The 23,592-nt window shown below is 46.2% G+C and overlaps 1 protein-coding gene across 4 annotated transcripts in view; it reads left to right on the top strand.

Annotated features, from left to right (window-relative positions):
• Window positions 1-23,592, top strand: part of hlk (hulk) — a 140,009-nt gene that overhangs the window by 41,276 nt on the left and 75,141 nt on the right. For all 4 annotated transcript variants that reach the window (XM_075697122.1, XM_075697121.1, XM_075697119.1 and 1 more), the window contains exons 3-10: window positions 9,339-9,479; window positions 10,804-10,986; window positions 15,211-15,354; window positions 16,096-16,278; window positions 17,365-17,496; window positions 20,375-20,557; window positions 21,817-21,948; window positions 22,280-22,465. In XM_075697122.1, coding sequence (XP_075553237.1) covers window positions 9,339-9,479; window positions 10,804-10,986; window positions 15,211-15,354; window positions 16,096-16,278; window positions 17,365-17,496; window positions 20,375-20,557; window positions 21,817-21,948; window positions 22,280-22,465 — 1,284 coding nt within the window. The remainder of the gene's footprint in view (window positions 1-9,338; window positions 9,480-10,803; window positions 10,987-15,210; window positions 15,355-16,095; window positions 16,279-17,364; window positions 17,497-20,374; window positions 20,558-21,816; window positions 21,949-22,279; window positions 22,466-23,592) is intronic.

The following is a 23,592-nucleotide window of genomic DNA, read 5'->3' as shown; positions in this document are numbered from 1 at the left end:
CTGAAGGAAAGCAAACAAATGCATTTTCTCGTCGTCGCATAGCCACTGTGTAAGCGAGAGCCTCCGCCCCCCCCCCCTCGCCCGATACCTATTGTGCGAACTTATCTGAACGCGACTTATGAGGTGGCTCTGACTCTGAGCGCTGACTTCTGCTTATCTCCCAGGGTGCATTAAATTCTTTAGTGTAACCAATATTTCTTGTTTCATGCAGAATACACCATAAAAAAAATGCTGATGTTTTTTTTTTTTTGCATATTTGCGTAAGCACGTACAGTGTTCAGCGATTCTCGGACCCCGTAGCTGCCAGCGCCACCAATAAGCGCTCGGTGCCGAACGCAGCGCACCTCCGCGCTTTCATTCCCCCCCCCCCCCCCCCCCAATAAAAAAGCATGGCGGCTTCCCCTCCGGTAGCGCAAAAGGTGCCGGCAGCCACGGGCTCCGATTATCGCGTTTCGATTGCTGAGCACTGCACTTCTCGTTTCAGCGTTCTCCGTTACTAGAACAAAATCTTACTTTAACTGCACACATCTTCTGCTACAACCACCGGAGAAAGCAATAAAGGTTCGGCATGACGTTCGTCAGCCAATAGCCAACAGCCCACGAGATATATGCTGGCGTAGTCGGCGCTTTGCGGTTGGAAAGCTTTCTGAATTTCACCCTTGCTTTTTATTCGTCACGTTTTTGCACGTTAATGGCGTTGATGTCATGACTTGGCCAAATCGCAACAAAAAATTTAACAAGGAAAAGGACGAGTTATTAGTAATAAATGGCATACTTTATTGACACAATTTGCTGAAACGTGAGTGTGGCGGAAGCTTTTTGTGGAGCACGGTTGCTCGCAAAATAACGCTGACGCTATCTTTTTTTCTTTGTCACGAACATGCCACCAGCAGTTTCTACGTTGACAATATTCCGAGCACGCTTCTTAAATACGCGCAACGCGTGTCTTGTTTTCCTATAGGCCAGCGTATACAGTTTGCAATCCCCACTCTGCCGGAAGCTCTTGGAGAAAAGCAGTGTTTACCCAGCGGTTTCTGTCGGGCCTTTAGTAAACAGCCTAACTCACTCACCGAGCATGGCATGGTGCGAATCACAAGCGGCGGGCGATTTCTCCGCGCATCGCGGAGGCGGCAGCCGGACGCCGTCACGCGTGCTGCCGCCACCAGCTTGAATGGGGCGCCGGCAGCGGGGGACTGTGCTGTCGCCAACGGAATTTTTAAAACTCGCCCGTCACATGCAGCACAATCCTACTTCTTGAGCTAAGTTACTCTCAGAGGCAAACGGTATTCGTACAAAAGAGTGGATATGTGACTAATTATGACATCTTGCTAATTAATTAACGCCACATACTGCAATTTACGAATTGTAGCCGGGTGACCTTTAAAGTCACATCCACTTGGAACGAATTAAAAGGACGGCACTAGTTTCGGGATGTGCGTTCCCACAGTTTCTGACGGAATGCTTTGGTGTTCCAGTAATTTTCGAAGGAAGAAGAAGACGACGAGTGAGTTAGCTTTACCATTTTCAGTTTTTTAATAAAGATAGCCTAATTTCATCCAAATCTTGGCCAATCCCCCACAGTGGGTGTGCGCCATCGCATAAGGAATACCATACCATACCATACCATAGGCTCGCCTCCGAACGCCCGTCTGTAATTTTAAGTCTTCTTTAGCAAGTGTAGAGCTCATTTTTACTTTTTGTGCCTCTCTCTCACCGAACGCCGGTCTGGGGGCCACCGTCCTGCGAGAGAAGCACAGCAAGCGGCTCCCGAAGCGCACCGGACCGAAGCAGCGCGGCGAGCCTCCGCCGTCGGCCGCCCTTCGTGATGCTATGATAGCATCCGTCACAAGCAATCAGCAATCAGGTCAGCATGTTGCTTCGTAGACCACAGAGAAGATGAGCAAGCAAGGAAAAGGCTACGTGAAGATGAGATCGGCACAAGGGAATCTACAGGAGACAACGAAGAGATGGACCAGACAGCCTTCACTGTTGTCTCTTACAAAAAGAAAAGAGCCGCAGATGTTCCTGTTATATTCAAGCCAACGCAGCCTGACAGCAGCTTATGGAAGGTAAACCCAAATCTTCTTGCTTCTGCGGTCGTGACAACAGCCCAAGAAAAGATACTCAGCCACCGTCTCAACAAGGATGGCAGCCTCATGGTGACAGCGTCTACACTTCCTGCAGCCAATCGTCTTCTCACAGTGACAGATCTATCGGGTATTCCTGTAGAAGCTCGAGTTCCATACTTCTACTCTGCCACGTACGGGAGGATACAGGACGTTCCTGTTGAGTACTCGGATGACGACTTCAAGGAGTATTTGAGCGAACAAGGAGTCATATCTGCTAAAAGGCAAAGTTTGTACGTTCCTAACAAAGATGGCGTAGTAACGGAAACCCGAAGACGTTCGGTCATCCTGGAATTCTCTAAGGACGCCCCTTTACCAAACCGAGTGTCGCTTGTATTCTGCAGTTATCCCGTGACGGAATACATGGGGTCGGCTACTCAATGTTTCAAATGTCAAAGACATGGACATATAGCGAAATGTTGTAAAGGCCCCATCCGCTGCAAGATATGCGCTGGTCCACATACGCATAAGCAGTGTACGTCACGTTCCCAGCCTCGGTGTGCAAACTGTGGAGCTGAGCATGCTGCGTCATACGAAGGGTGTCCTAAAAAGAAATCAGCCACTCTTGCACGGACGATGGAGCAAATCCAAGGAAAAGTGCGGAAACGACGAGAACCACCACCGAATCCGGATGTGATATATACATCGACAAACCAAAAGCAGCACGACACTGTACAGCGCAGCGACACAGCTTTGAAGAAGTCCTTCGCATCAGTCGTGAAAGAAAACCAGCAAAGGCCTTCAACTGCAAAGAGTCCACCAAAGCCCTCAAGTGATATAACCTCAAGCCCACGACAGGAACAAGTGTCCTCAAGGTCGCAGCAGAAGAACAGGAAGAACCAAGAAAAGCTGTTCGATGGTACCACTGCAAATGAAACATCAAGTATACTGATTCCCATGATGTTCGCCGCAATCAAGGCTATTCTCCGTGCCTGCCCATCGTTTAAGAGCATCCCTGAAGTAGAGGCCATCCTGGCTTTAGAACCACTGGTGTCGTCTTCTTTCACGGCGCAAAGCCGTGATTCTTCGCAGTAGCAGCGATGGCTTCACCAACAATCGTCTCGCAAGCGGTGTCCACCAACAAACACTTCCGCACGTGTACTATATTCCAGTGGAACGCTCGTGGCTTGCGCTCGAAGTTAGCAGACTTTAAGCATCTTGCTCGAGTGTACCGATTCCCCTTTATGGTCATTTCCGAGTCTCGCGTCGGCGAGCGGTTTAGGATAAAGGGTTATTATTTTCATCATTCAAGGCGACAAAATGGAATTAGCCGACTGCTCGTTGGATTTCGCAACGACATACCTGCCTCTGCGATTGACGTAGCACCACATGACAAGAACGAATATGTTTGCGCAACCACAGTGATTGCATCCAAAGTGTTTACCCTGATCGGCGTCTACTTGGAACCAGGATCACCTTTCGACGTGACAAGGTTGGAAAACTTGTTGACAAACACTCAGTCTCCACATATTATTTGTGGCGATTTCAACACACATAACGAGATCTGGGGCCGTTCACATACATGTGCTCGGGGTGCTAAGCTGGCGAAGCTTCTTGCAAAATACAATATACAGCCCTTGAACGATGGCAGCATAACATACTTGAAAAATCCGAAGACTGTTAGCTGCATTGACGTCACATTCGTATCAAGTCAAGTGGCCCCTATGTTCGGATGGTGTACAGATTTCGAGACTCGAGGTAGTGATCACTACCCGATCCTAATCTCTGCCCTTCATTTTCGGACGTCGCCCAGAAAAGTGAAACTGAAGTCGATAGACTGGGAAGCTTACACAGCAGCCGTAGACAAAGGGATCACAGCCTCGACTACGAATGCAGAATTAATACCGACAATAGCTCATTGCCTCAAACAAAGTACCCGCTCTGCCACTAAGCATTGTAATGTACCAACTAACGACGAGGAATTTGAAAGGTTATGTGCGATTCGAAGGCGTGCCGAAAGGAAGGCTCTACGTACTAAGAATATCGAAGACCTCAGAACTTGTCGACGGGCACAAAGACATATACAACGTTACCTCACCAAACTGGACCGAAAAAGGTGGAGGGACTTTTGTGGGACACTGGACATACGACAACCGCTGAGCGAAATATGGCGAGTCGTCAGAAGCATTCGCAAAGAGCCGCAACAGCTTTATCCTTTTATCGCCTTCTCATTACATGAGCGCGCATCCCTGAAAGAGGTGGCAGAGCAGTACTGCAGGCTCCTTTCCAGCAGGGCCCAACCTTTCCGGCAAATTGCAAGTCATCAGCCTAGTCCACCTCGAGCTACCCTTCCTGACTTAGAACTACCATTCACCATCGAAGAGCTAACGGCAGCAACCAGCGACGTAAACAAACGATCATCACCTGGCCATGACGGTGTAAGTTATGAAGCGCTCGCAAATCTATGCCACACATCTCGCCTACGCCTTCTGGAGTACTACAACGCCTCATGGATAACTGGGGAGGTTCCTACGGAATGGAAGCTTGCGAAAGTTATTCCTATATTGAAGCCAGGAAAGCAGCCAACAAATTACGCCTCCTTCAGACCCATATCTCTGCTTAGCTGCGTATGGAAGCTATTCGAAAAAATGATCTACAAACGACTAAATTGGTTCCTGGAAACTACAAAAGTTTACCCGGAGGAAATGAATGGCTTCCGGCAAAATAGGTCCGCAATTGATAACGTCATTGCCTTGGTCTCATCAATTGAAGAGGAATTGGTCTCTGGAAACATACCTACTGCATTATTTTTAGACATTAAGGCAGCATATGATTCGGTCTTTCATAAAGCAATACTTGACGCTTTGGAAACCCTTGGTCTTGGAGGACGGCTTTACGCATGGATTGAAAACTATCTTCAAGGACGCCAACTTTTTATGTGTACCCCGGATGGCCCCACGGCACTTTATGCCGTCGAGAAGGGAGTGCCACAAGGAGCTGTGTTAAGCCCGGTATTATTTAATTTAGTCCTCATCCATCTGAAAAGAAACCTGCCCCGCGGCGTCAAAATCACCCTGTATGCGGACGACATCTGTATTTGGAGTGCAGCGCGTTCCCGCAGTACCACCCAACAACGTCTCCAGAGAGCGCTAGCAAATATATCGGCCTACCTAAATCCAAGGGGTCTGAAATTGTCCCCCGACAAAAGCGTTGCCATGGCTTTCACGCGGAGGTGTATGAAAAAATACCCGCTAGTGTTAGGTGGTCGTGCCCTTCCATACGTCAAGACGCAAAGATTTCTTGGAGTGACGATCGATAGGAACCTCACATGGTCGCCCCAAGTAAAAAAACTGAGTGAGAAGATTTCTTCGGCGTCGCACGTATACCGATTTTTAGCCGGATCACAGTGGGGCAGCAACTGTCGATCAATGGTGCTCCTCCATAAGGCCTACGTCGATGGAACACTACGTTATTACCTCCCGATCCTGCAGAACATGTCTCCCACAAGCAAGAGAAAACTTGAGGCAGCACGAAACAACTGCCTTCGCGTATGTCTTGGCCTTCCGAAGGGGTCGTCCCGCTCAGGAACTGTAGCAGAAGCTGGATTCCTGCCTCTCGAAGTGCTATCTTCGCAGGAGACACTTCGGATTCACCTCCGTCACGTCATTCATACGAAGACTCACTTTTTAAGGATATTTCTAGAACCCGTGCTACATCTAGCTTTGGGCAGGCCGTCGGAAGCATATCTATTTCGATTCCTGCTCAGGCGTCACAAATTATGCCACGAAACATATCACCATGGGCACTATCCCCACTGGAAATCGTGCCTTATATACCTGGAATCGGTGCGAAAAAGAAAATGCCTTAAGCAGCGACTTATCAGACAGCTTTGGAATATATGCACAAAGAATACGCAGCCGCAACGCACATTTTCACAGATGGCTCTACAACTCCACATCGTTCATCATGCGGACTTTTTGTTCCCTCTACAGGGTAACGATTCTCGTTTCGTCTTGAGCGAGCGACATCATCTACTTCAGCGGAGCTATATGGCATTAAGGAGGCCCTTGTGTATGTCCTTCGACAGCAGCCGCCAAAGACATGGGTGATTTTCACAGATTCAAAAGCAGCCCTACAAAGTATGTGGAACAGGACCAAGCGTTGCAATAATCAACCTGCAGCATTTCACATTGCTTATCTTCACCACAGGGCTAAGATTTCTGGGCATTGCATAAAGTTCCAGTGGATACCTGGCCATGCCGGCATTTCGGGAAATGAAAGAGCGGATGAAGCTGCCAGAAATGGACTCCAATACCACAAGTTCAAAAGAACATTTTTTACAAAAGCCGACGCTTCAAACATGGCAAAAAAATATGCCTATCAAGAAAAAGACCGCATCTGGAATCTGCCGCTTCACCAAAGTAACTTCCTGCGTTACATTGACCCAGAAATGAGACCGAAAATTGCACGACCAATTCCTCGACACTTAGAGACGTTGTACCATCGTCTTCGACTGAACGTGGCGTACACGAACAATTATCTGTACCGCATAGGGCTTACCACTAACCCATACTGTGATAACTGTCGCAACCTAGAGACAATTGAGCACATATTACTAGAATGCCCCGCGTACCGCGACGAGAGACAATTTTTTGAGCACCAAATGGACATGATTTGCCACGAACCGTTAACGTTACCAAGCATCTTAGGCCCAATGCCCGGCCCTTCAAGACAGCGACGGGTTTTGGATTTATTGTTCAAATACCTATCAGAAATTGTTCTAATAGGAAAGCTTTAAAAATTGCACCCTTCATATACAAAAACCTAAATTTACCCGCCATGTCACCTGTAAATATCAGTATCAGGTCCACTCGGACATTTCATATTTATTTTTATCCTCTTTTTCTCCCACTCTCTTCTGGAATCTTTTAATCCCATTCCCCATCCCTATACAGAGTAGCATGCCAGCGGTTATATACGCGCCGGCAAAATTCACTGTTTTCATAATAAAGAGCCTTCTCTCTCTTTCTCCAGTAATTTTCGACATTCAGTGCATAAAAAGCCGTTTTGTTAAGAAAGTAAGTGGAACAGCATTGCGTTTTTACGGCAAGTTTGATGGTGCTTGCCTCAAAACCGGTGCTAGTTTCAAAATTTGTTCCAAGTGGAAGTACCGTGCGATATCCCTGGCTTCAATTAATGTATTGCAATACGTATGCTCAAATAATTAGTTTAACATGTAATTAGTGATTTTTTTAATTATTCAATTATACGCACTGATATTCAGTGAAAATAACGTATACCTCTTCGAGTATTCCAGCTCAATAAGTATATTTGTGCTAAATGCCACAGGCGATTTAAATAATTCTGTTAATGTTTAAATAAAGCACCTGGTGTATACATGCACACACGGACATACTCGTATGTTTGTGTGCCCGGCATTGTCCTTGCACTTTTCTTTCGGCTGGTGTTTAAGATATGCGTTTATGACAGTTATAGTTAAGATAATCTCAGTATCATTTACTTAGCACTCTTTCCCATCTTCGTTCAGTTACTGGTTTAATTGTCCTCCTCTAGAAAATTTGCCACCGTAAATATCTTGGTCTTAGATTCTCTAAGGGTTTCTGCTGGTCCCATCACGTTGAACTTATGTCCAACCGTGCGCTTAAAAAGCTAGGATACTTGCAACATACCCTCGTCCCCTCTTAACATGCATGAGGCTCTTGATTTCTAAAACAATAGTTCGTCCCGCACTCGAGTATGGTTCGGTCGTACGAAACCCACACAAACGATCTGATAGCGACAAAGTTGAGTCTGCCCAGAAGAAAGCCGTACTCTTCATTTATCGTCGCTACGACAGACATTTTTTCCACCTAGTTCTCATCTTTGCAATATTCGGCTTGCCACTCTCTCTCCCCGTCAGCACGTCGAATCCTTGAACGTGCACTGAATAACTGTCCACGATTTACTCAGCTCAGCTCCACAATTTACTATCTACTCAGTAGCCAGATGACAACCGCTAGACCTACATCCACTATAGACACCGTCGGGAGTTGAACGTGTCTCCTTTTCATCGTTGCACCGATGTGTTTAAATACAGTTCTTTCTGCGCACTATAGAAGTCTGGGATGCTTTACCCGGCCATGTTCAATCGTTATCGCCCGCTGAATTCTTCTAATACATTGTGAACCCCTGATCTTGCATTGCACCTTTTTTCCTTATTTCATTCTCATTTTTGTGTCCCGTACTTCCCACTCCTGCAATAGCCGTTCGGGGCCGCAACATGTTGAAATAAATAAATAAATAAATAAATAAATAAATAAATAAATAAATAAATAAATAAATAAATAAATAAATATGACAACAATGATGCAGCAGCGATGCCCATGTTACAACGTTCAGCGCCGCTCCTCTGTAAAGCAATGCTCTATAAGCTGCCTGATGACATTGGTCTTTCAATGTACAAGCACTGGTGCGGTGGGAAAATTATGAGTACAAAAGAGCGACCCTGTAAATACTCGCCCTCTTTGTTTGCCTCGGAGATTTTCTTTCTTCTTCTCTTTCTTCTTTCGTGTACTTGTGCCTAAAGCTTGCATTCAAAGGAAGCCGCTTGTCAAGCATGTTGACAGAACTGTAGATGAAGTAAGAAAAAATTTTATATATTAAGATAAGCTTCCCATTCTATGAACAGACCCTTGTATTGCCGAAGAGAGGGGAAAAACGCAACAAGAAAAGATGGCAGTCGTTAAATGAAAGACGCAGTAAAAAAAAAGAAAAGAGCGAGCAATGAGGAACTAAGGTATTTTGTTCCCCTTCCCCCTTTTCGCCACGCCTTCCTTTTCAAACAAGCCTCACCGCCCACCAGTGAACGTCTGTGTACTCCTCGTCTTAAATACCATGCAGCATCGTAGAATGCACAGCTAACGTAAACTACTGATGGTTTACAACGATTTACTATCTACAATGTTGTGTCGTGCGTAAGCATTTGAGAGGCCACCTCAAAGTAAATTACATATCGTAACTGACCAGTAACATGACTGTCGTATCGTGCTCACGGATATAAACTAGTCACGAATGGTTCTTACGGGCATACGTAGCTGTAGATTCGCACTGTGGTTGGCCGACACCTGCTGCAGCTTTCCCAACGCTGCACCGCTGTAGCGAGGCGAAAACGAATTGCCCGGCCGGCCGCTGCGCTCGGCTGGAGGCGTGCCTCGAAGCTAGTCTTTGTTGCTCTCCTGTATTTGACACCGCTGATGGGCGCTTCGCGTGCAGGTGACCTGATGGACGAAGAGAAAGTGCTGGACTGGCTGACGAACTTGGAGGCCATGGAGCTGCCAGACCGGATAGAAGAGGTCAACGGAAAGATTCTGGAGAGTCTCATCAAGGAGAGTCAATACCTAGCCGTCCTCTTCTGTGAGCCTTCCTTCGTCTGTTTCTTTTTGTTTATTTTGTTTTGTTTTCCTGCTCTCAATGTGCCTAAAGTGCCACCCCACTCAGAAAAAGAAGAAAAAAAAGACAGGACGTCTGGGAGCTTAGACAAAGTATACGTAAGCGCCGCTTTCGCTGTTTTCTGCGAACACAGAAAAACATATACGACAAATGTTCTCAAGAAATCTCCTACATTCATAAGCTAGTCAGAAGTGGTCGAAAACCCAAAATAATAATGCGCTGACAGAAACATTTTTACAGCGAAGCTGTTTGTGGCTAGGATCCCGTGATTTCTTCGCGGAGTAACGTCGACAGAAAGCTATCATCATCCTTGGTTAATACTTCCAAATGCAATGATTCATACCTCCGTAAGGCAGAGGCTACAAGCACTCAGCAAAGTGAAGCGAACAGTGCATACATACTTCAGAATCACGCATACAAGATACAGAACAGCATACGTTTCAGTAAAGAACACGCTCAAAACAAGCATCCGAACCACATAATTTTATAAGGCTCCCCTGCGCCTACATGCAATGCGAAGCACGTAGCGCTCCCCGCATACTCTTCACTGTAAAGATGACTGTTGTGCAAGCTGCCGCGGCGACGGCAGCTTGACTGCAGCACACGAAGCAGGGAGTGACGCAACTACACTTTCGTGCGATACTGGTCCTACGCTTAGTGCACGTGAAAGAACACTAAACGGTCAAAATTAAATTGATGCCCTTCGCTAAGGCATTTCTCGCAGCCCCAGTACTGGTTTGGGGCATTAAATCCAATGAATGAATCAGTGGATTATCATACTAATTGTTTAATGCCCTGCCAATTCTCTTACATCCAGCTTTAAAGCAGTGTTGGCCCTTAGTATAACACAGAGAGACGCACTCTCCCACCGGGTCATTCTTAAGATCCTGGCCCGTGTGCGCATTAGCTTAAATTTCCTGTCTGGCGACTAACACGCGTGTCCCACGGTTCATTCTCTATCATGATCAATCCCGATGGGAACCGAATTTATCGACAGAAATTGTCGTCTTCCTTCCGCAGTTTGCGCTAAGGAGCCAATCACGACCGAAAAATTCGAAGTTGGCCCGTTGGTTGGTTTCAAAACCTGGAAAACTGTTACATACACAAACATGGATAGCCCACGGGAATTGCACGAATTATCCTAAGAATGCTAACGGATAAATAAATAAATAAATAAATAAATAAATAAATAAATAAATAAATAAATAATCGCATTAACGTCAGCAGTAATGCCGAAAAAGTTCCTGCCGGAATTTTGTGTCTCAGCTCGGCGTGCCTCTCTGTGCAGACAAGCAGAAGCACAAGGAGTCCGAAGCGGTGCTCACCGAACTCGAGAACATCGACGACGAGGCGGACGCACTCGGTATCGGCTTCGTCAAGATCTCCGAGACCGAGGTGGCCGAGGAATTCGGCCTGGACCAGCTGCCGGCGCTGGTCTACTACCGAAAGACCATCCCGCTGCTTTACGACGGTGAGCTCCGCAGGAGTGCGACGTGCCAGATATGCACCACAAGCACGTCACTCGGCAAACCGGGATTCCGAAAAATTGTAAAATTTCAGACAACGCTAAAAAGACACAGGGCCGAAAACACATAGGCCACCTGTGTGCTTCTAGTTTTTTGTCCAGCGCTCTTTCAGCGCTGCTTTAAACGCCTCAATTCCGGGAACGCACAAAAAGCATATCGCCTTTCTTCTCTACTTGCGGGTTTCCCTACGCTGTCCCTTTTTTTTATAACTGTTTCCGATCGGCTGGCGCATTCGCAGCCATCTTGTGTGTTTTCACCATTGGCAAGTACCACTTCGTATACAAACCATTCTTGCCCTTGAATCCGTTCAGAACCACGTCAGCGTTTATTCAATGAAAGCTAATTTAGATATACCGACACTTCGGTCACGCCGCAAGTGCTTCCGCTTAAACCTCTATCACGAAATTTTGTTACACTAACCCAACACTTAAAAACGATATTTTCATCCCTCCAGATTACGTGCCTTCGCGGATCGATCATAAACTCAAGGTTAAAATTCCTTTATGTCGTACTGACACTTGCCATGCCTCTCTTTTGCTGGGAACAAGCAGTGACTGGAACCAACTTCCCGTCTCCATCGCTGCATTAAGACCCTGCCGCCTTTAAAGTTGCAATTAACAATTTATTATTAGAACACTCCTCGGGTACTCGGAGTATGAAAATAAATAAATAAATAAATAAATAAATAAATAAATAAATAAATAAATAAATACACAAATAAACGTGCGCTACAAATGGCTTTGTGAATAACAACCGTGTTTTCACAGTGTTGCTTCCGAGTAGCGATATGACAGCTCAGTCGCCGGTTCCCTTCTTCCCGTATTGCCCAGCAGCAGACTGCTCTTTTTCGTCTAATTAAAATTTCCAAAGCAGTTATAGCGTTGCCGGATCCTCCCACAAAGGCACGCGTGGCGTGTACAGCGCGAGTGTGCAGCAGACTTTGAAACAAACGTGCTCGTTTTTCTTTGTAAGCCGAGTGCTACACCTTGCTCTGCTCTTGCTACTTTCTGGAGACATTGAGCTCAATCCTGGGCCATTTGATAAAGGTGAAACGGCTTATTTGAAGAAGTTACAGGATACTGTCACGACTAAGCTGGACAACATTGACAGCAGGATAGCCAACAATGATGCTAAGATGGTTGAAATAAACAGGGAGCTTGACACAACCTGGGGTCAGATGGGCAACATTATGAAATTGGTACCAGAGTAAGCAACCGTAACTGAGTATCTAATTCTCATCAAGTAAAAGTTCTACAAAAGAAAAATGTGGACCTCGAGAATAAAAGCCGTAGATTAAACCTTGTGTTTTATGGGCTAGGTGACAACGACCGGTCTGAAACGTGGGAACAGTCCGAAACCTTGATTAAGAGCATCTGCACTACCAATTTGGGAATTGAAGTCAATTGAAAGGGCACACCGGGTTGGCCATTTTAATGAACGGAACAGAAGACCCATTATTGTAAACTTCTCGTCGGAAAAAGAAAAGGGAGGTCATTCTGAAAAATGCAAGTAAGTTTAAGGGCTCGCAGTATGGTGTGGAACAGGACTTCTCTTTTAAAACTCGAGCATTGCGAAAAAAACTCTGGGAATACGGGAAAGCAAAGAAGGCGGATAAGAAAAACAAGGTTATGCTAAAAGCCGATAAGCTGATCATAAATGGCAGAGCATTTACATGGGACGATCAGAATGAAGAAGTTGTTGCCTTGTCTACACGGTGACACAGCAGTAATCATCGCCTTCATCGTGATTTAATTGTTGTAGTGGTAAATTGCCGAAGTATAATAAACAAAACAGATGAGTTTGCTGGATTGGTTGCGTCATTGAAGGCAGATATATATATATATATATATAGTGTTTGGTACTGAGTCTTGGCTCAACCCATCCATCGATGACAAGGAGGTGTTCCCCAAGAATGATACCGCTTGTCGCAACGATAGGCCAAGTATTGGCGGTGGTGTTTTATTGTTAGTTCACTCGTCCCTTTCGTCTGCGATGCTGAACGTCGGTCATGACGCAGTCAAGTCAGTATGGTGTACAATTGCGTTGTCTAAAAAATTTTCTTTTATCACTGGGGCGTTTTATCGGCCACCCAGTAAATATTTCTGTGTTTTGGAAACGTTATATGATATCGTTTCGGAGGCATCTGATCGAACCATTTTACTAGCGGGATGATTTAAATTCACCAGACTTGAAATGGGAAAATGGTGCATGTGAAGTCCTAAATTGCAGGTCGTATTAATGTAGAAATGAAAAACGTGGCTGATAGTTTTGGCTTGATGCAGTATGTTTTGGAACGCACTAGACTTAGTCATACTCTTAATCTTCTGTTTTGTAACTGGCATAATTTAGTTTATAATGTTGATATCATTCCAGGAATTAGTGATCACCACGTTGTCGTTGCAGGTATTAAAGCGAAAACTCAGCGCACTAAAAAGCGCACCGGCAAAAGGGTATTCTTCTTTGATGAAGGTGACTGTCCATCAATTTCCGATAAACTGTGCGACTATTTGCCTGTTTTTGAATGCTTAGTAGAGGAACACGATGTAGATTACTTGTGGAGCGTATTTCGGTTACCTGAACTTGCAGGGGAGTTCATACCAAGTATTGATTCTGCTAGGCTTAAAAACGTAAAAACCATGGATCACCTTCCGTATCTTGAGGCTAATTTAAAAAAAAAAAGGCGCGTCTTTGAAAGATACAAAAGAACACGAAAGGAGAAGTTCATTTTAAAAGTCTCCAGGAATTAACGCACGAGTGCAAAAAACTGTTGAAAATCCGAAAGAACAATATTTTAAACTACCTAATAACAGAATGAAAATAAACCCTAAAAATTTCTGGCAGTACTTGAAGAGAAGTGGGTGCGATCCTGCTAGGATAAATGAAATTATTAGCAATGAGCGCACTCTTTCTGACGATGTAGAAAAAGCGACGTGCTTAAACAGTTACTTTCAGCCAGTTTTTCTTTATAAATGTGCATGCAGTCCATATTTGTCTAATAGCAGCGCTCCTCGTTTGCAACCAATCGAACTTAGTGTTAGTGGCATTGAAGCTCTGCTTAGAAATGTCGATGAAAGTAAGGCTAATGGCCCCGATGGTATCTCCCCAAGAATTTTAAAGCAGTGTGCTCGTCCTGTTTAATTTTGCCTTTACCTAATATTTGAATATTCCTTATCTACTGGTCAGTTGCCACAGGACTGGCAAGTAGCAAACGTTCACATTTGTTCACATTTGTTTTAAGTGCATACTGCAGACAGAGCGCATTTCACGATCAAGACTGGCCAGTTTACACGATCACTGTTGTTCTTACAACGTGAACTGAGCCGAGCACAGTCAACAAAGGTGCGAAATCAAAAAGACGCGCAAACGCTGCAGCCGTATAACGCTTGCGCTGCTGTCAGCATCTAGCGCGAAGCAATGCACTTCGAGCGGCAAAGTCGCGGCGTCTAGGTGGGCCCGTTCGGCGATCGACTTTCCACAGACGTCGCGATCAACGTACGCGGTCGCCAAAAGTTCACACAGGAACATCACTGCCTGGCCTCCGCGATTGAGAAAGCTGCAACAGCTCCCTCTAAAACTGATTTGTACCGAAACCGCTTTAAATGCCAGGGGCGGAACAGCAGGCGACATATTTCTTCTTATTTATTTCATGATATTGGAAACGTAGGCAACTTTCATAGCTGGTTTTTCCTCAAAGTTTGGCTCTATAATGAATATACAGGAACTACACGAGGAAATGTGTAAATAAAAAAAGACATATACACGCACTGACGAGCACTTAGCATTGACGGGCTTGAATCAGTGGGCATTCTAGTGGGCGCACTAAGACACTAGGTACATTGTGCACGTAAGTATACATGGCAGCCAAAAAACAATAACAAACAATTGAAGAAAGCAATGGCATTTGCAAATTAAGTATCAGTCATAAAGGTAAGAAAACAAAGCGTGGAATACGTCGAGAAAGCAGGCGACGACGCATGAACTTACCAGAATATGTGACTGGCTGGATTCTTGCATTGAGATCCACCACCGTAAATTTATCATCATTACTTTTTAATGCCACTATAACCTTTAGAAGGGCCGAATTTCAAAGCCAGCAAATGCATAATGTGACAAGATTGCCTAAACGTAGACGATTCGTGCTGTGTAACCAACCACCTTCTGCGTCGCAGGCGATTTAAAAAACGAGGAGGACGTGCTCAAGTGGCTCCAGCAGTTCATGGACACTGGTGACGACACGGACATCATAGAAGAGGTTTCCGCGGATGACATGTATGCACTCATCGAGAAGACCGAGATCCTGGCCGTCTTCGTCTGTGAGTCGCCGTTTGCGCTGCCTTAACGCACGGGTCTCTGCGGCTCAGACTGCGCGCACTTGCAGCCACGGTGTCGGACGAAAGGGCGTCTTCACATTTTGGCCGAAATGTTTGCAGTGCCTAGTACCAGCAAAGTCATCGCATATCGTTATGGGGGCATCAATCAGTTTCTTTCTTGTGAGCCAATGTTCCTTGTAGGAAGTTTGCATTTCTTGTTCATTAGTTCGCTTTCGTGTTAGATGCCGCAGCGTCTTTATGTACCATTCGCACCGCTTAGCGTGGTGCACGTTCCAGCCATTTGGCCATGCTTAGGTCAGCCTGCAGTAGTGATGTGCATCGCCTTGCGCGCAGCGTTCACGCACCCTCCCTGTTTTCCTCCCGCTTCCCCCGCGCGTGGCTCGTCTTTCCATTTGTTAAACCACTGCAGCCGCCCTATTCCCGTGTATGCGCGCAATCGTCCCGGACGCTTTCCTTCCACTTTTTTCTCTCTTCCCATTCCTCAGTACAGTGTAACAAGCCAGAAGCAACATGGTTAACCTCCTTGCATTTCCCGTTTTCTCCAGGTCGACATGACTTGTGAATCACGATTTTTCCCGGAAAAGCGGCCCACCTAAAGTAGAAACGTACTGCACACGTGTTCAGCTATATGTGGTGGTACCGCCATAAACAGTCTCGCAGATAACCAGCCGCGGACGCACCTTGGGGAAAAAAAAAGAGCACTAAATGAGCTTCTCTCTGCAGACGACGCGAACGACGTGAAGAGCAAAAAGATCCTCGAGGAGCTGGAGGCGATCGACGACGACGCCGACCAGCACGGCATCCCGTTCGTCAAGACGGACGACGTGGAGTTTGCCAAGAAGTACGGCTGGGACACGCTGCCCGTCCTGATATACTTCGAGAACGAGGTGCCCACCGTGTTCAAAGGTGAAGGCGCACGCGCAACAGAGGAGTGCACGGGTAGCACTGTGGGTGCACTTGGTGCGGGCCCACCGGTCACAGAACCAATTGTGCCTTTCTTGCTTACTTAAAGGGACACTAAAGAGAATCACCGAATCACTTTGGTGTTCTGCAAGAAATGTGCTTTCGTTGAATTGGCGTTAATAGGTTGACTAGTAAAGGGAACGTGACCGTCAAATCTTAATTTTTGAATTTCTCGCCGAAACCCCAGTGCAGGTACACCAGCGTGACGTCACAGACTGCAAATTATTTTTTTCGCATTTAGGCCGCTGTGGCTCAGTAAAAGATTTTGAAAGTTCTTACATTCAGCCTTTGACTCTATTAAAGTACGACGCAGTCCCATTCGTTTTTACCGATAAAATGTTAAATGGGCCAGAGCCGACGGCTCCAAAATCCATGACGCCACGATGCGGGAACCTCGAGGTTCCTCCGCTTCTGGTGCACCAGGCGTCTTCTCGATTTCGAGAGCGGCCTTCATTTGATAACTTACCAATGCTGAAATCGTCCTCCTCTTTAGCGTCCCTTTAAGGCAGTGCGTTTACCACTAAATGCCGGAGCCATAAACGTAAATAGTGCAACAAGTTGAGAAATCTAGTTTCCTTAAATAAACAAAAGAATGGCTGATACCAAGAATCCAGTACGGACTGTACCGCGGATGAAAATTTCGCTCCAAACACGTTCTGTGTTGGTTTCCGCACGCAACGCGACGGCTGGCAACTGCTCTCTGTGGCCGACCTCGTAATGCACGCATGAACTCACACACGATGTCACTTGCTGCTGAACTGAAAGCCGGAGGCACTGAGGTTTTTCTTGGGAGCACGCGTCGCCTCCGGCTGTAGGGTGGTTGACCTTGATAATTGTCGGGCGGATCCCTTCCAGCAGGCTATGAATAAAGTCATGGAAATATCACTTGTTTTGGTCGTGGACAACTGAGCAGGTATTTCACTATTATAATATTAGCATTGCCGTTTGACAATACGTTGCAATCATAAACCGATATGAGTATCGTACGCGGAGTCTAACTGCTGCCGCGATGACGTTACCCGCATCCAGGGGACCTGAGCAACGAGGAGAAAGTGCTGAGCTGGCTGGTGGAGCAGAAGATGAAGGACGAGATCGAGGACGTGTCCGAGGACGTTTTCGACGAGCTCGTCGAGAAGGCTGACTATCTCGCGGTACTTTTTTGTAGGTTCTAACTCTCAGTCAGTCATCACAACAACTGCCTCACTAATACTGCCTCGCGTAACGCTCTTCCACGGTTAAATAGAACAGAGTTTGGCCGGAGTCATTTTGCCATGCCAGTTGCGGAGCTCCTCTGCAAAGGTCTGCCGTGCCGAGAGGTAAATTTTTGAGATTTTGCAGATGGATCCGACAGCTACCAGTGATTAACATATTGGAATTCCTTTCTTCTTTAAATATGGTACCAGCATTCCTTGTGCATCTTTGTGCATAATAGGTTATGCCTGAAGTGATTGATATATCGTGTATAGAAACTTCAGGCCTACGGAAAGGTCTGCAACTGGCATAGTCCAAGAGGAGGAGGAGGAAAAGAAGTAAGGAAAGGTAGGGATGTCAACCAGACGAACGTCCAGTGTGCTGCCCTACACGGGGAAGGGGTTTAAGGGATGAAAAGGAATAGACAGGGAGGGAAGAAGGTACTGCCAATGTGAACACGAGCGGTCGTCCATCATTTCACGCCTAAAATCGGTCACTGAGGCCAGTCGATTTCATGAATTGTAGCAGCACCCGCGTCGCTTTGTAAGCCTGCGACACGTGGGGCCATGGTCCGAGAATCTTAGAAAATGGTCTGCTGTCCAGTCAGTTTAACACCTTCTGAAGAACATCGCGTTCGATGTCGTAGAGATTACAAAAACACAACACGTGCTCTATCGTCTCTTCACAGTTGCACGAGTAACAGATCGGTGTGTCGGACATTCCAATAAGGAATGAGTAGGCTTTCGTAAAAGCCACCTCTAACCAGAGGCGGCACAGTAAAGTTGCATCACGGCGCGAGAAGTTCGACCGATGTAATCTGCAGCTTCAACGTATATATATATATATATATATATATATATATATATATATATATATATATATATATATATATATATATATATATATATATAGGATCCAGGCGGTGGAGACAGCAGTCGGAGAAAATCGGGGTGTTCCACAAAGTTTTCGCCTTGTTCTGAACAAGTAAACGAAGACCCCTCGCAGCGTTTCTTGATAAAGGTATAGGAACTTTGAGGGTTCCTTCATGGGCTGACCGGGTGGCATCATCAGCAAGGTCATTTCCGTATGCTGCGGAAGCCGCAGTGAACGCCTAGGTGCTTATTCGGAGGGCTTTAAAAACGTGTCCACAGAAAGTAATGATCTTGTGCTTACTTTCTTTATGCATGTTTAAAATCAAGATGGGGACTGACAGATGGAGTAGCACAAGTGGTATAAAGGTTATAAACAGGGATAAGGTGCCTCAGAAAGGCTGGCCAACGTTTCGATAGAAGGACCTATTTTCGTGACGAAGATAGATCCTCTATCGGTAAATGCCGGTGAAACAGAGATGCCGCTAAAACATATGCTAGCGAACATAATTTTGCGAATGCGACCGGACTTTTGCAAATAGTACTTAAGAACGAAAAGCTTCAGGAACACGGCCCCAGTCTTTTCCTTTTCTGCCTAACCGTTTGTTCTCTACCTGCAAGCGATCACTTTTAAAGCGTCTTTTTATGCACCCCCAAACATGTTGCAGCTACATCGGTTTATCTTCGGTATTGCACCCCTCCGTTCCTTGCACCAATTAGTTTTTGTCACTGAAAAAGAGCACGGAGAGAAGCAAGTATATCGCGTGTTTTGCCTTTGTTCTTGTAGTCCTAGCGCGTTTCTTGCGAGAGCATATTACTTTGCTACTGTTGTGTGTAATTGGCTTTTGCTCTATATTTTACCGCCAGGGGCCTGTTTAATTTTCACAAGTTAAGTATTTTGGAGTAGCAATTACAAGAATTTGAAAAATACAAGCTGAAGCGTTCAATTGATTTTTTTGCTTCAATTTTAATCAAACAGCTGCATTCTGTGAGCTGACGCTCACCGTCATATTTTATGCATCAGTTTGTGGCAGTTCAGTTGACTTATTTCATTTATCCTTCATACACCTGCACCTGAAAGGCGAATGACAGTATCGCATCTGCATCTTAGATGACAAGAAATGCTGCAACTAATTCGAAACCTTAACGCGGCATCACAGCAAGCGGTGAAGTATCCTCACGAGGAAATTTGCGAGCCGGGAGCGCGCACGCGGCAGTCTCATCCAACCGTGCGCTTATTTCCCCCTCAAGCGATGTCACCGGGCACCATGGCAAAGCGCTTGCGCAATGTTGTCCCGTTCTGGTGCACAAAACGCTGCGTTCCGCTCGTCGCTACTGGCAAAGTGTTTAGCAATTTTGGGAGACGTAATGTCTAGGTGAAAACAGCTCGACATACAAGCAGAAAAAGCTATACGAGACCGAGGGCATGCGGGGGTAAAATATTAATCGTGTAAATGAATCAACTTCAGGCAAATCTTCTAAACGATAAAGAATCAACAGAAACAGCGCTTTTTAAGACGCAGGCACATACCTCCGCCTCAGCAAGGGCTCTTCCTGTTCGTCTTCCAACCATTGCGATACAGCTTGAATGGTAGCACTTCGGAGCGCATATGCTGGACTGTATAGTTCATTCGCTATTCGAATCAGCCCTGTCTGTCCTGAAGACGTCTCGACAAGGGGACTAGTCTTCATCAGTGCAGCAACTGCTAAGGAAAGCAGCTGCTGTGCTGATCAAGACAAGTCCACTTTGCCGAAATGTTTGCTTGAGCGACATTGCTTGCTCAGCCGCTGATGATCACTTCAAGCCTCCACCATCCTGTGAATTTCTGTCTTGCTCAGATGACACCTTGTTTTCTTTGACGCTGTGGAGGGTGAACGGCTGTTCACTTAAGGCAGACCGTAGAGTGTGTCTCTCCTTCTCTTGTCCCCTCTCCCCCCCCCCCTTTCCTGCTGCGACGCTGCGCTCCACGGTGGCGCAGACAAGAAAGGTGACGCCAAGTGCGAAAAGGTTCTCAAGGAACTGGAGAACATCGACGACGAGTTGGACACGCACGACATCCCCTTCGTGAAGATCGACGACGAGGACGTCATCAAGGAGTACGGCGTCGACGCCGTGCCGCAGCTTATCTACTTCGAGGACTCGATACCGAACTTCTATTCCGGTGAGTTGTCAACTCTTGAGAACCGGTGGGCGCCCGGCATTGTGACAGCGCGAACGACACCGCTGTCTGCCCTGCAATGCGTTATACGGTGCAATAGGAAACATAACCTTTCGGGCGATCGCCAATCGCTACATGCGTATCTAGCCTTGAAAAGAGTGTTGAATATGCTCTGCACGAAGGCGTATAGTTTCGACCACAACTTAGTAAATCTCCAACTTGGTCTAGGCAGTCATCCATACTGATTATGCGGCGCTTTGTTTGTATAGCCAGCCGGACACTTAACCAGGCTGACCTCTTTTCCTTTCACCTCTTTTCTCTTTCTCTCGTTCGTATATACCTTCTAGCCGATATTCGCGCTGCTTCTTTAAAATTCTCAGCTTCTAGAATTGAACTGTAACCTGAAAGGAAAAGCTGTCATTTACCGGAAAGCGGTTTCATATTGCTGTCCGGTGGACGACAACTGTCCCTTTTATGAAGTTATAGCTTTACCTTGCGCGGTGTGTGGATCTGTCATTGATGACACGGCTACGAAAGCTCTTGAAGCGGGCTCCTTTGATTTGTTAAACATGGGGAGCACAAAGTTAAATAACATACAAGATTACAAGAGCAAGACACGGTAGCACCCCTTCCTCCCCGCCCTCTCTCTTTGTCGTTTCTCAACAGCACTTGCCTGTATGAGTCGAGGGCGAAGGAAATACAACTGTGCACTGTTACAATTAGCAAGTGCTTGAACATAGCAGGAATCAAGTAAAATGTGCTTGTTCGTCTAGATCTGAACAGTGCAGCTTTATTATAAAGTGCACGCATTCCAACTCTGATTGAGGCAAATAAATGTATAATAAAGGATGAAATATAAATATAAAAATGTACATAAATAGAAAAATGCATTTATATTCCATTTTCTTGCAATGAAATGGGAATGGTAATAAGCTGCACACAATAGTTTATGTAGGGCTGAGAAGTAAGGAGCAATTACACGATAACATGAAGCCGAACATAAACGTGCGCCAATGTCGTCGCCTTTGTGCAGCGCTCGGCGTGTTTTCTCTTCCTTCATGCTGCGCATTTTTCGCGTAGCTTCAGTTTACAATTCTCCGCATTTTTTTTTTGTATAGCATTACGGAGGACGAGGAATACACTTTATTTATGCACAGTAGATTTCAGACGGATCGTACGGAAATCTATGGCGTTTTCTACCATTTGTGCCTGACCTTACGTAGTTCTGCCAGTTCGTCATTGCAAGTGCATGCCTTGTGCAGGTGATTTGATGAAGGAGGAGGAGGTTCTGGAATGGCTTGTGAAGCAAAAGGAGTCTGACGAGATCGAAGATGTCACTCCGGAAGTGCTGGAAACGCTTATCAAGAAGTCCAATTTCTTGGCGGTGCTGTTCTGTAAGTAATGACATGCTTCTCCGTTTTTAGGAGCAGCGTACAAGCGTACGCCCTACTGCACGCTAATCCGCACACTGTGCTCGTAAGGCAGCACTGCGCACTGTGACAGTTCCGACTCTTGCGAAAGGCTGTGTTTCTGTGTTTGACACTGTGTTTCTTTAATCGAGGTGCTGATTGGTCTCAAACTTAGTCACCTCCGAGGCGTGTTACTTTATCGGTGCCTGAATAATCCGGAACAATGACATCTGTCGCTCGTGGACCCATGAGGCGTGCGTCGAGAGGCGTTTGGAGTGGGAGGCGGTGTTTCGCGACAGACGCTGTGCATTTTCAGACGATAAGGATGACCCGAGGAGCAAGGAAGTGCTCAAGGAGCTGGAAAACATCGATGACGACGCCGATGCCCACGACCTGCCCTTCATCAAGATCGACGACGACGAGGTGGCCCGCAGTTACGGCATCGACGATGAGCTGCCCCTTCTTGTCTACTTCGAGAAGGAGATACCCAACATCTACGAAGGTGAGCACTGTTAGTTGTGCGAGATATATGTTCCATGCGGCAGCGAAATGCTGGTGTGAACACGGCAGCGCCCCCACTCGCCCCCCCACCCCACCCCCAAATAAGAGATATACAGGAAAAATAAAAAAAGGGACATCCCACCCACATTAATGCCCCATCGCACCAGCGTTGACGCGGTGTAGAGATCGTTTGCCTTGTTCACTGGCGCTTTTACCCAAATATGACGGAATGGAGAGCTCGGCATTTTATGCTAAAAAGCATGGATGATTGCGCAAGCTACAAAACAGCCCATGACGTGGGCTTCGCGTACAACTGCGGCGTTCAAAGATGGCTCAATAACAAGGACCCTGTGCGTGCATTCAGCTATTTGAATGTGAAATAAAAGCATGCACATGCGGCACCCTATAGGAGCGAGCAAACGAAGAAGGCATTCGATAGCCTATACCTCTGGTGCTCTTTCGGGGTGGTTGACTTTGTGCAGGCGTCTACATTCCACTACGTTTTTCATATTTAAACAAATGAGCTACCGCGCTATGACAACATTGAAGCTTACTGCCCGAACCGTTTCGATTGCGTGGCGCTGCTGCTGTGCGGCTACTCCTCTCGCTGAAAGAAAACGTGCGTACCTACGTGCAAGGGCGCCCGACTGAGTGAAATATTCATAAAAACAAAGTGCAATAATAGATAGACACGAAATCAAGCTACGCCTTTTATCCGAGATATTTTATAGGGAGTTGTATGGCAGTGATTTGGGCTTGTTGGTGTGACATCGTGAGGCTTATAGCGCGTGAAAAGACAAAGACGAAAAGACAAAGTGTGTGTCACGTCTTACTTTCATCGTTGTCTTTTCACGCGCTATAAGCCTCATTATTGGGAGTACGCTGCGCGTTAGAGAAATAGTGGAGAAAGTTCAACTGTACATATGTTTGGGCGAGTCAGTCGTACATCGTCAAGCAAGGCGCATCGCAGTGCAAACATGGACCAGAAGAGCACAACGACTGTGCTCGTCCTTGCGTGCTCTTCTCTTCCGTGTTTGTATTGCGCAGCACCTTGCTTGACGCGAGAGGAGAAAGCTTTGTGGAAACGAGAAACGTCGGGGGACATTCAGGTGAAAATAAAATAAAAAG

The sequence above is a fragment of the Dermacentor variabilis genome, chromosome 6, assembly GCF_050947875.1.
Source record: "Dermacentor variabilis isolate Ectoservices chromosome 6, ASM5094787v1, whole genome shotgun sequence".
In the NCBI taxonomy this organism is placed as follows: domain Eukaryota; kingdom Metazoa; phylum Arthropoda; class Arachnida; order Ixodida; family Ixodidae; genus Dermacentor; species Dermacentor variabilis.
The sequence above is the reverse complement of the archived record's forward strand: the minus strand, read 5'-3'. Positions and strand labels throughout refer to the sequence as shown.